This window comes from Pararge aegeria, chromosome 5 (assembly GCF_905163445.1).
Source record: "Pararge aegeria chromosome 5, ilParAegt1.1, whole genome shotgun sequence".
NCBI lineage: Eukaryota > Metazoa > Arthropoda > Insecta > Lepidoptera > Nymphalidae > Pararge > Pararge aegeria.
In genome coordinates this window covers 3,756,147-3,774,681 of record NC_053184.1, presented here as the reverse complement: position 1 = coordinate 3,774,681, position 18,535 = coordinate 3,756,147, and the positions used below count along the sequence as shown (strand labels likewise).

The 18,535-nt window shown below is 36.0% G+C and overlaps 1 protein-coding gene across 2 annotated transcripts in view; it reads right to left on the bottom strand.

The window, feature by feature from the left end:
• The window catches only part of LOC120624123 (nephrin-like), a 269,981-nt gene that overhangs the window by 6,972 nt on the left and 244,474 nt on the right, over window positions 1–18,535 (bottom strand). For both annotated transcript variants that reach the window (XM_039890481.1, XM_039890480.1), the window contains exons 14-15: window positions 14,289–14,417; window positions 13,028–13,120 (exon numbers count right to left, since the gene is read on the bottom strand). In XM_039890481.1, coding sequence (XP_039746415.1) covers window positions 13,028–13,120; window positions 14,289–14,417 — 222 coding nt within the window. The remainder of the gene's footprint in view (window positions 1–13,027; window positions 13,121–14,288; window positions 14,418–18,535) is intronic.

Sequence of the window (18,535 nt, the reverse complement as noted above, 5' to 3'; positions counted from 1 at the left end):
GCGATGGTAATCAACTTACTATCAGATGAGCCAACTATTTAGTTAAATATTACTACAAAAAAATAAAGCATTGCCTCGCTATAGTTAACTTACGTCTCCGCTTCACATAGGTAGAAGAACCCTTCCCGCTACGCCGCTCGACACCATCCGTCTCTCCTCTTCACTTTGGAGAACTAACTCTACTCAAATACTAGACAGTAAGAGGAAGCTAAGCAGTAAGCGAGGTTTGAGTTAGGCTTCAAAACAATGTGACCAGTTCCAACAATGATAAGTTATGTAGCGCTTCCTTGAGTATCGCTAGCTCACGTCATACTAGTTACGTAGATCTCATCCGTAGTACATAAAAAAACAGGGCTTCTCTAAACACGTTGCTTCAGTCATTACAGAGCACGGGTCTCCTCCCACAATGAGAAGGGGTTAAGGCCGTAGTTCACCACGCTGGGCAAGTGCGGATTGGTGGACTCAACATACTTATGAGAACGTTAAGTAGAACTCTCAGGTATGCAGGTTTCCTCACGATGTTTTTCTTCACCGTTGAAGCAAGTGATATTTTGATTAAATAAAACGCACATAACTTAGAAAAGTTGAGGTGCGTGCTGGGGTTCGAACTCGGCCCCCCGAAAGTAAAGTCGAGCCACTGCGCTATCGCCGCTTTAGTGTTTGGCTTAGCTTTTTTTCTTAAAATCCGTAGACAACTGTCTAGTTACTCACGAAAATAAGTGATGATGAGGCCTAAGAAGGAGCGCGCCTCGAAGATGCCTATTCATTCTTGATTTAAAAGAACCCATAATATTATAGGTATAAAAGACGGAAGCCGGAGGGGCATTCTAGGTCTTTGCGGTGCGGATTAGGAACGAGGAAGAAAATGCTTTGTACGAGTCCAAGGGACAACAACTACGTAACGGTGCAGATTTTTACGATGACCTAACCTAACCTAACATTGATTTGATTGATTTTCTTAAAATTCTATACATTAAAATATACTTTTGACACACGGTGTCATGCATCACATTCAGAAAGAAGCCAAAATTATAATCACGAACTGCATTAGTTTATGAGATACTACCATTGACGTTCTTTTACATTTCATGAATACCCATTTTTTTTTGTTTCACTCAGACCTATTGCAAGTCTTATCGATCCTTGAGGGTCGTGGTAAAACGTTGGTATAAAAAAAAATAATAAAAAAACAGAATTCCTAAATGAATTGTGTGTTTAATTCATATTAGAGTGTGCCTATAACATGGTTAATAATTTATAAGCACAAGAACTATAACCTAATTGGTGAGGAAAACGGAAAATTAGTCATACTTAAACGTGCATGTAATTAATGTTCTCCTGAAGTTTTTAGTAAAATTAAGTATTCTTCAGGTACTATATATCTCCCAATATTAAATTGCAAGAAGCGGAATATCCTAGGTTGGTACTTTAAAATGTCTACTTTCATATAGAAAATCAGGTATACGAACCAAAACCATGCCGCCACACACACACACGTAAGAAGAGCATATGCGTACATTTCTTTACGCCAACCCAAAGGTTTCAAGGTTGGCGTAAAGAAATGTAAAATATCCTTTAAAAAATCGAAAGTTCCGACCAACGGTTTTGTAACAATAAATACAGATCAAATATCATATTACATACTGAAAAAATCTGAATGCCGAAAATTGAAGGAATATTTACAAAAATCAAAAGTAATTTAAAAAAAACTTACGTATTTACTTATTCTTTATTTAAACACTCAAAGAAACACTTAAGCTTTCTCACGAAATGCATGCAAATCTCCGTTCTGCCATAAATAAGCAAAACATCAAAAACTTCTTTAGTTGATAGTACTACTATTAAGTTAGGATGAAAGAGCGCAACGTTTTGTTTGGTTCATAAACAAAGTTTCGAAGTCAGTGACAGTGAAATAAAGCTATGAAATTCGTTCAATAAGGCTTTTTACTAACGCTGCGACTTTTTGCTGTTAAAATTTATGATCATGGTAACAAATCGCACGTTGGAGATTAATTGTACCCCAATTTCCATGCAAGTGCAATATTAGAATGCTTAAGCTGGATTAAAATACTATTGTCTCTCTACTACTCCTATTGCTTCTAGAGTACCTTACTCTCGTTCTATTTTGGTTCTATCTGTTCCTCAGAAAACTTGGCATAATAATAGGATAAAAAGGGACAAATCTCTTACGCTTTCGTGGATATAGTTTACAAATTAATTTTAACGCTTTTTTTAACAATACCTATAGGTAGATTTTTCACGCAGTAACGGTGAACAACATAAATAAATATACTTAAAAACAATTACATATGCTACTTTTCACTCCTGGAAAATGAACCCATGGGGACACCATCATAAAAAAATTGAGTTACTTGGCTTTTGGCTCTTAATTTTTAAAAGGCAACGAATCGTTTCGTTAGTAAGCAGCCTAACGCTATGAAATCGGATTGAAAATTGCAGCGCAATTTGCTTATCAACATCTGTGACGTACAGAGTTTATAGAGTAAAAACGCTATTTAAAATTTTCCCGTTCTTACCCATAGTGCACTGTCTCATGCTTTTTGAATAATTTAGACTGTTTTTGACCTTGGGGTCCCAAGGGTCTGTAATGGCGATCGCGCAACAGTAAACGCATAGTTTGCACACCCCCGTGAAGGTGGATGAATGACATCAAGCGAGTAGCAGGGGGTCACTGGACCGAAACGGCACAAGAACGTGGTATTCGGAACACCGATGTCCAGCAGTCACATCATCCATTGGGTAACATGATGAAGTGTGTAAAAAGTACGTACAACGTACCTACTCAGAACTTATAGCATTTTGGGCGATACAAGTATCCAATTATATAGTTGTTTCAAGTAGGGTTGAATGTTCTTTGAATGTATAACAATGTGCGGAACGGGGATGCTTAAGAAACTAACTTTGGAAGGTCGTCACGGGAGACTTGCTGTTCACCGCGCTTGGTTCAATAAATTTGAGTCACGCCATTCGAGTGTTATACTGAGCAACTGTGGAAGCGGGAACTTCGAACATTCGTCTCTAGTGTTACTAACTGTTTTACTACTGGAAGAATTTGTTTATGCTTTGCTTTGTTGGGATACTTAAGGGAAATGCTGAGTTTTCTAATAATAATTACTGGACCAAACATTCCCATCTAGTAATTGGAAAACCATCGAGTATAACTAGAGCAACAATTCGCAAGGCATGCAAAGATCACGTCCTGCTTAGCTAGCCGGTCTGTGTGAATCAACCTGAGGTGTATGCAGTAAGACTCAAGTGCCTGTTATAAAATCGGCAACCATGCTCTCAAAACTGGAACACAACAATGCTGTTGGGGCGGGAGCAAAGAACATGGAGACAGTACTTCCTCGGAAAAGCTGTCCCAAAAAAAAATCTTCTACTATTATAAAAGCGATAGAAGAATTATAAAATTTTTACAAGCCGGTTTCAATATTCTTTAAATTATTTAACCGGTAAATTCAACCGGTTCTGAGCTTTATATAACTCAGATTTATTGTTTGGTTTTTGCAAATTGTGGTTAACTTATTATTTAAATGTTTAAAGTTTATCAGTCACATTTAGTTAATCAAACAGATTTTTAATTCCACTACAAGTATGACCTAGTAAGCACCAGTGGTGATACTCTCTAAGCTGGTAGGGGGTGAACCGGTTAGGGATATGACATTAACATTTAATCGGATTCTTGGAACGCTTAAATTTTTAGCGGCAGCAAGTTACAGTTCTTTCGAACTAGCAACGGCCAAATCCACCCACCGGACCAGTCAATTGAAAAATCTAAATTTATAAATTTCCAAATTGCTACGGTTGCGGATCGTACTTAAAACCTCGATCCTTACATTTTCGCCATGGAAGTAAAAAAAACAGCTTTATTATGTAAGTTCTTGTCGTCAACCATGCAATACGGTCAGCTAATAAATTAATTAAAAAGCGAAAAATAAACAGGTATTTCCATGAAATACCGCGGAAGGAACTTTTAAATTGCCCTGTGTCGTGACTCGTTATAGCGGCTGAGGTAATTATTCATCAAATGGCGTGCTCCGGGAAAACCATCGATCGGGTAATACAAAATACTCTCATGAGTTAATCGCATATTAAAACCGGGTTAACGATTTGGTGATGTATTTTAAACTATAATATAATCTACATTCTTTAAAGATTGTGACATGATTGGATTCGATGCCAGTTTTGCAGTGCAATTTTCAATTATTATTTTAATAAATATTTTCTTCCTAAATAAAAAAATTATAATTTTAACAACCTATTTTTACGTAGACTTATAGGAAATCCGTGCTAAAGTGAAAGTGTATGTTGTTTGTTTTTATTCCTCTCACGCCATATATCATATATTAATTTATCAACTAATCAACTATTGCCATAGAGATAGTTGATAGGACAGAGAGCAAAACTAACGCTACCCTCTAATGATCAACCAGGAGGACGGACGCGGGTAACAGCTAGTGATAAAAATACTCAGTAATGTCTAAATATACAGTATTTTTATGTTATCCCAAAATTTTAATAAATTACTGACGAAAATTTACTTTTTGCCTAAAAATTTACGAGTTAATATTGTAAGTATTTTTTTTCTATCGAAATAATTTTATTGAATCGCGTAAAACAGACAGCTATTTACTCAGAAATATGTTCAAAATATATACAGGATTTAGTTTCGCTGTGAAGAACTACGCAGATAATTTATTTATAGTTTAAGTTCCTTCAACTGGGAGACACAATGCTCCACCCTCTCATCTCGATGCTCACTCTTTCCGCAGATGCATGTTTAATTTTTTTACCTTGATGCATTCTTGGTTCAGGCCACGAACTGTAAGGTATTTTTGGGTTTTTCTGTTACAATTCTCAGGAGAGTAGTAGATTTTATTGTGTCATTGGAGAGCACTATGTGATAAAAATAATAACAATCTGCATAGGAAAGCATGATATCTTATTATTTAAGAGCTACAGAATAGAAGTCATGAATAACGGTTTCTCTAATAAAGCTATAAAGTTATAAAGGTATTAGAAAAAAAATGTAAATTAAATTAATGCTTCGACAACTTTAAAATTGCTCCAAAACCGCTGAGGTAATTATTCATCCAATAGCGTGCCCCGGGGAGCACGTTACCAATCGAAAAATACCCTCATGACCCTCATGATGAAAAACAAATTTAAGAACGTTTTGTTAATATTTCCTTTATTTACAAATAAATCTGTTATAGCAAAATTTATTTCCATACTAATTATAAAAGTGAGTCTGCTTTTTGGATATCCATGTTTGGCGAAATGGCTGCAACTTTCTTTATGAATTTTGGCACGGACGCTTGTATCGCTAAGTCATATTATTTTCCAAAGAGATATACGAGATAATGGCTAGACATAAATTTCTCGTGTCTTTCATCCTAGCCCTACGGGAAACGGATATCTCAAAAATATCTCAAGGATACTTCCTAACTGTCTCAAAAACGACCGTGGAACGGTTCTCGAGAATTTAAAAATTATATGCTTCGTTACTTATTTACGGTTTTAAAGTAAAACCGATCTTGTGATTATATTTTACTCCTAAGTTTCTCCTACTCCTCCTACTTTTTACTCATAAGTCGGAATGTTGGCGTCACTCCACCTCCATGTCTAAGAGAGCACTTTAACCAATCGTCTTTGTTTAGTATTACTAATATATAAAAGTAATCGTTAAAAGCTTCCAAACCCACATTGAAGCAGCGATGTGGGTTTAAAGTCTTCCTTTCTTTAATACGAATGGAAAAAGACACGATAAAGTAATGAATGTAGAGTGCAGACATAAAAATGATTATAATATTTTTTTGTTACAAGACCACGTGCCGTATTGGCGAGCACTCTGGTCTTATAAGTCCCCGAAGGTTCAAACCCCGGCTGGTCAATTTCTCAATTTCGTCTGGTCTTGTTTAGTGGGCCACCGTGGCCAGTTACTTTACGGACAAAGACGTCCCGCTAAGCGATGTAGCCTTCCGGTACAGTGAGATTAGAGGTATGGGTTTAACATAAATAGGTTAGCTCGCTACCATCAGACTGTATCATCACTCTTTATCAGGTCAGATTGCACACAAGGGCTAACTTGTAGTGAAATAAAAAATAGATTAAATAGTCATAAAAATGTTCAATACCACACCAACTAATTCAAAGTAGAATTGAAATTTATTAAAATTACGTGCAGAAATATCAAAAAGGGAAAACTAGAACTAGTTTTTCCGTATCATTGAGCAACATTGTAAGTAAGCTGTAACGTGCGGAAGGCATAATTAATTGCATTCGTTTGTAAAACAAATGAGATCTTGAAATATTCCACGTTTCTACTTTACTACGGTAAATGTGGAATATCTGCTGCGGTATTTTACTTGTTGCTACAAATTTTCTGGATTTGAATTCTTAATATACATTTTATGATTACTTTTTAGTTGTTTATTTTGTACTACAGATTAAAAATAACATGGTAAAAGGCAGGACGTGCACGGTGACAGCTAATCTACAAAAAGATTTCTTGCAGAAGCCCCTGTTTTTTATTCCAATAAAGTTAATCCTTGACTGCAATAATACCTGGTGGTAAGTTATGTTGCAGTAAAATGTGATATAGAGCTTACCTGTTACTACTGACTAAAGATCTAAAGGTCTTTCACAACGGGAGGCATTGTCCATAATCACCATGCTGGGCAGCCGAGGTGGTGTTCGCTGGTTCGATTGTAGTTAGTAATATCACCGAGAACACTGAAGCCTGTGTTATAACTTTTTCCTTAGTTGCCTCGCACGATACCGTTCGGAAGAGGAGGATTGGTGGCAAAGGATTGTCAGATATACTGATAGAGAAACTTACTTCGAGTGATTCTGTAAAAGTTCCTTCCTGTTTTTTCATACTGGGGTACGGAACCCTGAAAAGTGAAGAACTCGTTTCTTTAATGGCTGAACGAGAGCCGGACAGTTTGTTCAGTTGATAAACTAAGTTACACATTGCGACAGTGCCATATAACAATGGAATTGGTTCTAAGTTAAAGTTTGGTTTGTGAAACAACATCGGTGGTGTAAAGGCTTTGAAAATAATAGATATGACCCGACAGTTACAGATAGAGAACAATAAATGGGGTATCGTATAAAAGCAGGACTTTCCGGAAGTCCATGTTAAATAGTAAACAACCTTTTAATTTGCAAAAATCTCTATTCAAATTGTAATTTATAAGTTTTGGTTACATTTTCAACCTTTATAGTACAACTCCGTCACTATCGATATTAAACTCCTATTTATCCTCAGCCCATTACTCATATTCTGTCCCTCTTATAAAGTGTTATGTTAAATCCAGCTACTCCTCAATATCTAAGAGAACGGCTTGGTTTCTCAGCGATTCTCACTAACGCCCTCTGTGTTCTGAAGATAACCTAATCCCATACATTTCTTCTTATAGTACTTCTCTCTCTCATTCATCCTTTTTCAGTTGAAGCTGTTCCGCTATGGAACTCACTCCCTTTTCAAATTAGGCGTGCGCAGTCGCTATCTATTTTCAAGAGACTTCTAAAAAAACATTTTAGAATTGCATTCTGTTAGGTGTACAATAAAATATATCTTCATTTCATTTCATTTAATTTCATTTTTCATTTAATTTCATTTACATTTACGTCCCACTGCTTGGCACAGGCTTCGTCTCTCATAGAAGAGACAGTTTTAGAGCATAAACCTACCACGCATCGGGTTGGTAAGTTTTGACGATTATTACCACAATTTAGTGACGACAACCAGGACCTGAGGCTTATCTGCAACGTATTTTATGGCACCTTGAGAAACAAAGAAGCTATAAAATTAGAAGTTCCCGAATTACGGACTTTGGCCAACGTCGCTATTAACCAGAATTAAATAATTAGGAGCTTCTGATTAAAATTTAGCATTTTTTTAAAATTTCATACAAATATTAAATCAACGCATGTTAATAATACATTTAATTATATTATATAATGAATACTTGTGTGTAAGTAATATTCGCTTCGCGAACGTTATTTAATTTTTGTGGCATTCATGTGACGCTTAATTAAAATGACACCCACTACTCGTCGCCCTGTAAATGCAATATTAAATATTTCTGTTGTGTTACATTACTGTAGGCATATATATCTTTTTATAGACTGCCATCGTGTGGCGGACACAGTATGAAGGGATGGGCAGACTATAGTCACTATTTTTGATGTTATCCATCCAGATTTAGAGCATACTGTTTATGGGTAAGTTCGGGTAAAGCTTTAGGTAAAGTCCACCAAACGCGCTGTCAACAATATCAGGGTGCAATACAATAATGCTTATCGTATCTTGATGAAGTTGCCAAGGTACTGCAGCGCGGACATGTTCTCTAGGGCCAGAGTACCGGATCTCTTTGCGATCATGAGATCCCGAATCGCAACTTTTTGGAGTCGTTTGCGAGCCTCTGATAATGAAATCCTAAGCACGTTGGCAGAGGGTCTGGACTGCTCGACTTTCAAGCACTGGCTTTCGGTGCACCATGAGGCGAATAGAAAATAAAGTGTAGTGATTTTGTAAAGGTTAGCTATAAACTAGGACAGTAGTGATATCTGGAGGTAATTTTTTTTTTTTGTCGTATCAAACTAAAGTGTGAATCAAAAAGTTTTAAACATGCATTCGCGCACTCTGTTTAATTACACAAAGATCCGATGGTATTTGAACCTGCATCACTGTAGCTATAGCGGCCTTATTGCATTTCTTCATTAAGCACTGGTAATTGACTACCAATACCGAAAATAAAATACTAATTTATGCCTTCTTATCACTCTATAATCCCGGAGATTCAGAATTTTAAATACTTTTCGAAATTGTACATTTGATATTTCCTCCAAGTTTAGACAGTTGCACAAATATATCAAATTGTGTTATTTTCTTTAACTTATGATAAGTCAGTGATGGTTTTCGATTTTCCTGTTGCATTACGTCGCTACCGAAGTGAAAAGCAGAATGCACCGTCATAAATCCCATTTTATCCGCGACTCGAATGAATAAACGTCTCTGATCAAATAGCTTTTTTTTCCTTCTCGTTCAATCGACTGTTAAATCATTCTTGTATCTATCGCATAGATTTTTTAATAGTAATAACTGAAGGAGTAAGTGGGAAACTCTTCACTGGGTATGCAAGTTACACTTTCTGCAATGTGCTGCCCTGTGGTTAACAACCTCATATGTCTGTAATTAAACCTGCAACCACCCACTCCAGAATAGTTGCCATATTACAAGGATCGAGGATTCGTTCGTTCAAAATACTTGACTATCAGAGTGAAATCGAACCTTATCTTTGTTGTAATACAGCTGAAACTTGTCTACAATTCTTTTAAAAGTTTGTAAAAAAAATCAAAAGTACAGGATTCGCGATTCTAAAACAAAGGAAATTAGACCCATTTTACTTTAGCGATAGAGCGCTTTATATTCGAGAACGACTTCTCGATTGCGAAAGAGCAGATCTTGTACTAAGGCTACGGACAGCATTGTAAAAAGTTCTATCACAAAAAGCTCTACTACCACTAATACAATAGATATATAACAATCACCGTGTGGTCATAAAAAAGGTAGATTCCCTAACTGATATAAGTATGGGCTTAACGAAAGTAGGTAAACGAGATGATCATGATTGCGAAAGAAAGACGTCGGGATTTTCATGTGAGGACACAGTCATTCGAGTTTCCATTACGGTTAATGATATGATCTTATCTTCACAAGTGGACCGTTTAGAAAGGGGCTGTATAAAAATAAATGACCCGTGAACTCCATGGGAAAAGAGTAAATAGGATTTAGAAAAAAATAAGACGATTTTCATGTGCTGTGTACCTACTGGTAAGTAATTTTAAAAGTATGTTGTTTACTTTTGCAATGGGTTCAGGTAAGAATATAATCTGTTGCACATTAAAATATTTTGTCTTCGATATCCTAAGATCGGTTAATTATTATTATTATTATTTAACTCTTTATTTGTACATCATAATGAAGTTAGGAAAATAAAAAAAACAAAAGAAATACAAAAACAGAAGTAGAATACAAAAGGCGGCCTTATCGCTAAGTAGCGATCTCTGCCAGGCAACCTTTGGATTAGGACAAGATGAGAGAGAGCGGACAGGTGGTGTAAAATTATTATAAACGTACATTCAAATAGCTAAATACAAATACATAAACAAAATTGCACAAATAAGAAAAATATAATAAATAAATATAAAATAATAAACTAATATATACTCAATCATACATATTATATGAACATATAGATAATAAAAATAAGCATAATCAAGGTATAATAAATGTCGTCATTATTGTGCAAGATAATATGCTTTCACCGCGTTTTTAAATGTTTCAAGCGATTTTGCCTCACGTGTATTCAGTGGGAGCGCATTCCACAACTCAATAAGTTGCACTGTAAACGAGAGTTTATAGAACTTCGTCTTGTGAAAAGGCATGTGAAGTGTCAGCATACGACATGATCTCAAATCAGCAGGCAATCCTACAAAATCAAATTTTTCCTTCAAGTACGAAGGTGTTTTAGGATTAAATAACACACAGTACAGAAGTGAAAGGACATGCATATCTCGGCGACGGCGAATAGGGAGCCACTTGAGCTTTTGTCGAAATTAAGATACGTGGTCATACTTGCGTAGGCCAAATATGAACAGAATAGCAAGATTTTGGAGACGCTCAAGTTTGTTAAGCTGGTCCTCAGTCAAATTAAGATAGCTTGCGTCCGCATAGTCAAGAATAGATAGAAGGAGGGAATGTGCCAACATAACTTTAGTCGGGATTGGGAGAACAGATCTTAGGCGTCGCAGCGAGCCCATGGTGGCAAACATACGTCTACTCATTTCTTTTATATGTTTGGACCAAGACAAATCCTGATCCAAATATAAGCCAAGGTCTTTAACGGTAGCACAAAAAGGTATACCTACACCGTTATAAAGAATAGGCCATAAGTTACGTCCATCAACTTTCGAAATCATTCCAGGGCTGCCAATGATGATTGATTTAGACCTCCCAGGATTAACTTTTAGACCATATTGCTTGCTCCACTCATAAATAACCCCAAGATCCAAATTTATAGCAGAGACAGCAGAACTAAGATTTTCAATGCTTGAGTGGCGATAAATTTGGATATCATCTGCATACATGTGGTAGAGAGAAGATATATTTTGAGTAATGGAATTGATGAATATAGCAAAGAGTAAGGGAGATAACACGCCACCCTGAGGTACCCCGGCTGTAACATCACACCAAGAAGACATAGACTCATCCAAGCGAATGCGTTGTCGACGACCATAGAGGTAACTCCGAAACCAGTCTATCACAGATGGAGATATGTTAATAGAGCACATCAGACTAAGCAAGATGTCATAGTCAACAGTATTGAAAGCGTTGCTAAAGTCAAGCAGAGTCAAAACTGTAACCTGCTTATTATCAATCGCCAGCCGAATGTCATCGGTCACTTTAACTAATGCTGTAACCGTACTATGACCAAGACGAAATCCCGATTGCAAAGGATTGAGAAGGGAATGTTTATTAAGAAATAGATTCAGTTGCTGGAAAACTAGTTTTTCAAGAACTTTTGACAAAAAGGGTAGAATAGATATAGGTCGAAAATCCGAAAAAGATGCGGGGGTTGTCTTTTTAGGAAGAGGAATAATCTGTGCATTTTTCCATGCATCAGGAAATTTACTACAGTGGATTGAATAATTAAAGATATGAGTTAGAATGGGAGAAATAACATCAAAAATAGGAATGATCATAATATTACGGCTTATGCAATCAGTACCGACAGCATTCGAGGCGATGGACATAATGCTCTTCTTAACATCACATTCAGTTAAAGATTTGAAGTTAAAGGCAGGAAAGTCTGGAGTTGAGGCAGAAGAAAGAAGTCTAAGAGTATTTTCCTTATCGACACTTTCGATTGTATCGGAAGTAGAGAAATGTTTATTCAGGAGATCAATATCGAAATTAATAGAAGTATATGACTTACCAACTCCAAGCGACTCAAGAAATTTCCATGTTTTAATGGTATGGCGCTGGCAGATGCTTAATCTTTATCGGTCGTATAGGAGCATGTGCATCATAAAGCTGCGTTAGCAAAGTATTAAATACCTCAACCTTACGATCAATCGAGTCGACATCTGTGATAGCAGTCCAATCAAGAAGACTGGCATCATCACAAAGGCGACTCTTGTCAATCCCACCAAAGTTACGCTGGAGAATTATTTTAGATTTAGCTTTAGGAGGACGTATTTTATAGGAAAGAAAAATTAAATCATGATATGAAAATGCATCAGCAGGACATTGACCGTGCTTGAAGACAAAATCCGGAGAAGAGACCATAATAAGGTCAAGAAAAGAGGGAGTACAGCCAGTAGAGTAATGCGTAGCAGCAAGGGGCAAACAGTCAAACTACAGGATTCCACTTCATTAACTTTCATCAATATAAAACAAGTACAGTTTATAATTATTTCATTGAAATGAATGGAATGTATAATATATCGTATATTTTATAAATCTAGGCGAATTTTAAAGTGATTTTTCTATTTCTTTTCGATTTTGTTCCATCATCAGTGAAGTCTATGGTTTAGGTAAGATCTCTTTTTGTTATTATTGCTATACCTCTTCTCCTCCAATATCAAACTCTTACACTAACTGTTTGAGTTCACATATAATAAATGTTCTTTGGATTACATATTATATGTAATTTCTTGCTTAGGACTCTTCATTTGATAAATAATGAAAATAAGTTGAGAACTCGTGAGTAGTAGTTTTATGTTTGAATGCGAGCGAAGATATCGAAAGAGGTTGTCGGTAATGCCGTACACGGTCCGAGTACGAGTGATATTAAATGTGAAATTAGTGTGAATATTTTTCGTTTTATTTCTTGTCCTGATCCCACATAAAGCTTATAAGAACTGCAAACGTGATGTTACACAAGTGCTATGAATTTTTAATTGGAATTTAAGTTAAAATATATAAAATTACCTTTACTAAGGGGAATAAGATCCGGGTTACGCTCGTCGGGGGAGCACCGCTTCTGTAGGGACGCCTTCTGGTTCTTCGTTGATTGCATTGTCACTGGAAATAAGTATCTTGTTACAAACTTTTCTCTTGATAATTATAAATTTTACAAAAGGATAAGTTTTAATGGAAACGATATTTATCAAATTAATTAAAATAAGTAATTATGGTGTAGCTTAAAGTTAAAATTATAGCCTTTATATAATATCGGAGGTTCTTGACTTCACAATACATTGTATTGATCCCATGTCACTCCCTGTTTTATCCTGTACATACGCTCGCAAACGATGAATTTAAATCTGTTCAGCCATTCCATAAATGTACTTAAACAGACAGACAAGAAATATTTTTTTTAGAACTTGTTTTTTGGGTTGTACTATCGTTCAATAGTTATATTATATAGCTTCATAAAGGAATCCTAAACCTGGCCAGATTTATTTTAATACTAGCCCGAGATTAAAAAAAAAGCATTTTACATCCCTTGCCTTAAAGAACACGTTAGGCGTTTGAGATAAAAAAAAAGCTGCCAACCATGGTTTATAAAACTCTAAATTCTATTTTGCTGTTTGTCTCATGCCAAGTTTCTGCCGTGGCTAGTTACCATCCTAATTCCTAGCGTTCCGGTACGATGTCACGTTGAAACCGATGAAGGCTGTGGGTACACCATAACCCTTTTAGGGTTATGGTGGGTATATAGCCCGCTACCATTTTGGACTGCATCACCACTTACCAAGTGAGATTGCAGACAAGAGAGGAAGGTAGTAACTTGTAATGGAGTGAGGAGGAAGGTATACAGCTGGGGGACATAAATAGGCATAGAAGCCTATTTCTGTTCGATGTCCATTTCTGTAGAAACCGTTGATCCATGTTCACGCATCGACGGTCTCAATGATGACAATCATCATAATCTTCATCATATAAACCCATTACCGGTCTACTACAGAACACGGTTCCCACAATGGAAAAGGGTAAAGCACATTTATTGTAACAAAGTAAATATTCTTTATAACAAGCAATCAGTTTAATTTTTCAACATTTTTAATACAGTCCACAAGACCGACAAACAACCGAGACCGCTTTAGCGATAAGGCCGCCTTGGCACGCCTCATTTTATATTATGTTTCTTCTTTATTATTTGTGTTTACTTTGTATAAGATGTGTGTGTAAATTAAAGTTTTTAAACAAACAAACCTATATATACACGATAATATAGATAGGTATTTACCTTCATAATCCCTGGACCTAGGTCGCAACCTCGTCGCAACCAAGGCCAGACAAAGGATGATTGCGACTGTAAGCGCCGCTCCAAGAACTCCACCGACTGCCCAGTTCACCTCCCACGCTTCTTGCGCTTCTGTTTAAAAGAAACTCCTATTAAAATCAAGCTTAATTTGCTATACTCTATCGGCTTCTGGTATATAGATATTTTTATTTAACCCTTTTTTTATTATTGCTGTACTTATTCTCCTTCCTTTTCCAACTCTCACACTGCCTAGGGTTACTGGTTGAGATTACATATTTTAAGTTCTTTCTTACGTTTCCATGTATTTTCTTGTCAATGATTAGGCAACTTCTTGTGATAGTAAATAATTATAGTAATAATTAATATATTACGACAATACACGCATCGCCATCTAGTCTTGGGGCTATTTGTAAGCGTAGATTATGTGTACTAAGATGACTGATGAATATTTTTATGAATAATATAAATAAATTCTTATCATATACAAATAAACACCCAGACACTGAAAAACATCCATGTCCATCACATACAATTTTCCAGTTGTGGGAATCAAACTCACAGCCTTGACTCATAAAGAAGAATTGCTGCCCACTGCGCCAATCAAAAAAAAAAACTAAAGTAAAAAAAAAACTATTGGCTTTCATAGATCGATCGATGAAACTTAATTTGCTTTACTCCGCAAAGGACGGTAATCAACATCACCTAAGGATGCTCCGGTATCGGAACGAAATGTGCGTAGATGCGTAGATGTGCAATCTTCGGCAATCTAGCTAGCTACTCTGCATTGCCGAAGATTTGTTTAGTGTAAAGATTGACTGAATTATAAATGAAGCTGTACAGTTTCTCCTGCTTTTTGCGTAGCAAATTAAGCTAGAATCAAATTCAAAAATTTTAAATTCTAAAATCATTTATTTCAAGTAGGCCTAATAATATAGGCACTTTTGAAACGTCAAGTCGGTCTGTTTGTAGTGACTCTAGCACCGGTTCGGAAGGCAGATTCTACCGAGAAGAAGCCGGCAAGAAACTCAGCAGTTGCTCTTCCAACATCAAAAATTTACATTTTACATTTTAACATTCTTTTTTCTATCTTTTGAGAGATGAAAGCGGAGCCGGATGCTTCCAAGCAACCTTGTCATTAAGAAATTTATCAATTGTATAATAACCTCGCTGTAATAAATGTGTTTTAACACATTCTTTAAACTTATGCATTGGTAGGTAAAAAATTTCCTTAGGAATCATATTATAAAAGCTTATACTCAATCTCACAAATGACTTTTGTACCTTTCGCAGACGATATGCAGATGTCACTATTTTTTTTTAATCGTATGTCATGGAATTCCCCAAAGTAACGCCGGCTTCTATCCAATATTTAAAAGAAACTTACTTTTCGTCAAAGTCACTTTGTTAATTCATACATTTTTTATATAAATGATTTACAGACAAAGACGATGGCATATGGTAAACCCTCGCCGACAAACAGAGCAATATATCGCAGGGTATACTAGGAACACGTTCTACAAAATGGAGCTGTGTCCATCAACCTGAGGCGTAGGTGTTTAGCCTCATGTACCTGTAATTACGTCGACAAACACGCCCTTCAGACTGGAATACAGCAATGCTGCTTGGCGACAGAAATCAGCATGGCGGAAGTACTACCCTGGACCCTGGACGAGCTCCGTCACAAAAAGCTCTACTACCAAAATTTACTTCTTTATTTTATCTACTACCACCGGTTCTCTGAGCTATGTGCCCTGCCCATTGCCACTTCAGTTTTTATTGGCTAAAGAAGCTAGCAGATTATTGTATTTGCGGAATATTTACTGCATTTGTTGATTAGTATTACTGAAAACTACCTGGTTTCAGTATCTACTTCAACTCAGACTATGTCTACAAAATCAGAATAAAAACGTTTATTTTCCTAGGTTTAAAAAAAAATTGCTGATATACGCTTCACGGAGTACCAATATACGGTGTATATGTACGGTAATTTTAGCTTCATACCAAAGAATTCTAACAATATTTGAACATAGAATCAAGTATTTATAAAATAAACTGTACATATATTTCTCGTTGTCGCTAATAATTAATAGAATATTAAACTTTATGTTCATCGTAAAATATCATACAAATTAAACGTGCGTCCACAGCTCTGCCGTTGCGAGATACTTAATTGGCAAAGCTTGTATGAATTTATATAGTTTGTCTTTAGAGTAGCGCATAGCGTCAATTACTCGTAAGCGTTCATTTTTGATTGTCGCTATGAAATATATCCAAGTTATCATTAACAACGAACTTTACTTTGAGATTGAATCTTTATTGGATATCTTTTTTGTCTATCGGACTGTGTCACAGCTCTTAGTGAGAGTAACAGCATGAGGTATCTTCTTAACTTGTACCGTCTCGTTGGTCTAGTGATTACCATGCTCAACTACGGATCACAAGGTCTGGGGTTCGAAAACCGAATCGGTTTTTCTGTTAAATAATTCTAAATAACAGCCTGGAGTCAAGAAGTTTGCGGTTTAATTCCCCATATCTTGGAGAGCAGCTAGCAGAAGTCATCGGTGCTAGGTTTTTATCCCTTTCTTGTGATAATAGCTGTTAAATGCTTTTATAACATGATACCGAAGGTAATATTAGATCTACCTTTACCTAAGTTTAAACAATATATTAAAACACATTTAACAAGGCTGCTTCGAAGCAGGCCACTCCGCTCTCATCTCTCACAAAACTAAAATAATTCTAAAGATTGTTAAACTTAAAAATGATGTTGGAAAAGAGCAATCTGCTGAGTTTCTTGCCGGCGCTTCTCAGTGGAATCTGCCTTCCGAACCGGAAGTAGAGTCACTACAAACACTGACTTGACGTTTCAAAAATGCTTATTAATTAGGCCTAATTGAAATAAATGAATTTTGTTTTTTTTTGAATTTTAAAGCCCACCTGTTCGCGTTAGAGCAGCGGGGTGGGTATATGCTCAAAACCTGAAAAACTCTCCTATGAAAGAGGGGACCTGTGCCCAGCAGTGGGATTTTAATAGGCCGCAGGTGATGGTTGATGTCGAAAATCAATGTCTTTTATTGTGGAAGAGACAACGGATTTCTAGTTAAACACAAAAAAAAAACATTTTTTTAATTTGGTGTTTATGGTAAATGTCTTTTAACTTGATTTGATTTCCATTAAAACCTTTAGGGTACCTACTTACTGGTGGTCTAAAATATTCATGAAGTACAAATTAGAATACATAGAAGGAAAATCCGATTCGTACATTCGGAAAATATATAACTAGATCTTAAATGTCTCCAAGTATAAAGTTTTACTTTGAGTTTGCTTCATGTTCTCGATTTTAAAAAGTATTCCGTTTTTAGTAGTATTAAAAAAAATATTACACACAATCAACACTCCACCCAAAGTGTCATATTGACAAGTAACGTGTCCGACGGAAGCTGCCGAGACGACACGTTTACCGTCCGCATTGCATTACTACATCCAATACCCCAAAGCTCCAAACCGCGTTAGTAATGTGGGAATGATTACACGTATTCTGTCGATAGTAACATATGGATATGTTGACTTTACAATGAATAATTGTTGTAAAAGTCAACATCGTTATCTTTATTTTTATCTTAACAATTATTCATTGTAAAGTGAAATAATAATATTCATTGCAAATTAAGCTTAATTTTCATAATACGATCTGTATCTCTGAGATAATTTGGTGTCCTTCAGTTTATAAATCCCACTGCTGGGACCAGGATTTCTCTCAAAGAGGCATTTAGAGGCTTATATTGCTATAATGCGGGCTTTAACAATTATTATTAGATGTTAAAGTTAAAGTCCTTATTAGGTTAACAAGGACTTTAACTTTAAGGGTTAATTTAATATGTTTTCGGAAGCACAGACGTGAACCCTACCAAAAAAGGCCAAAGTGCTAACCTCTAGGCTATAACCGGTTGATAAATAATCGATGTACTTTAACCTATATTCTGGGAACGTCCAAAATACTCGTGCTAACAGTAAATTATAAAATATCGCATTAAGCCCCTAAAACGGCTTGTATTCGTCGTATATAAACGGGTTATTGCAGTATTAGAATAACATTCTCATCACAACTCGATTAAGCTTCGAAATTGACACTTGAATTTAAGCCAAATTGCCGTTTTCATAGCGAGCGGCGACGCCTTTACTTTCAGCCAACCGTAATATTCGTGGGGCGAGGCCAGAATAAATATAAG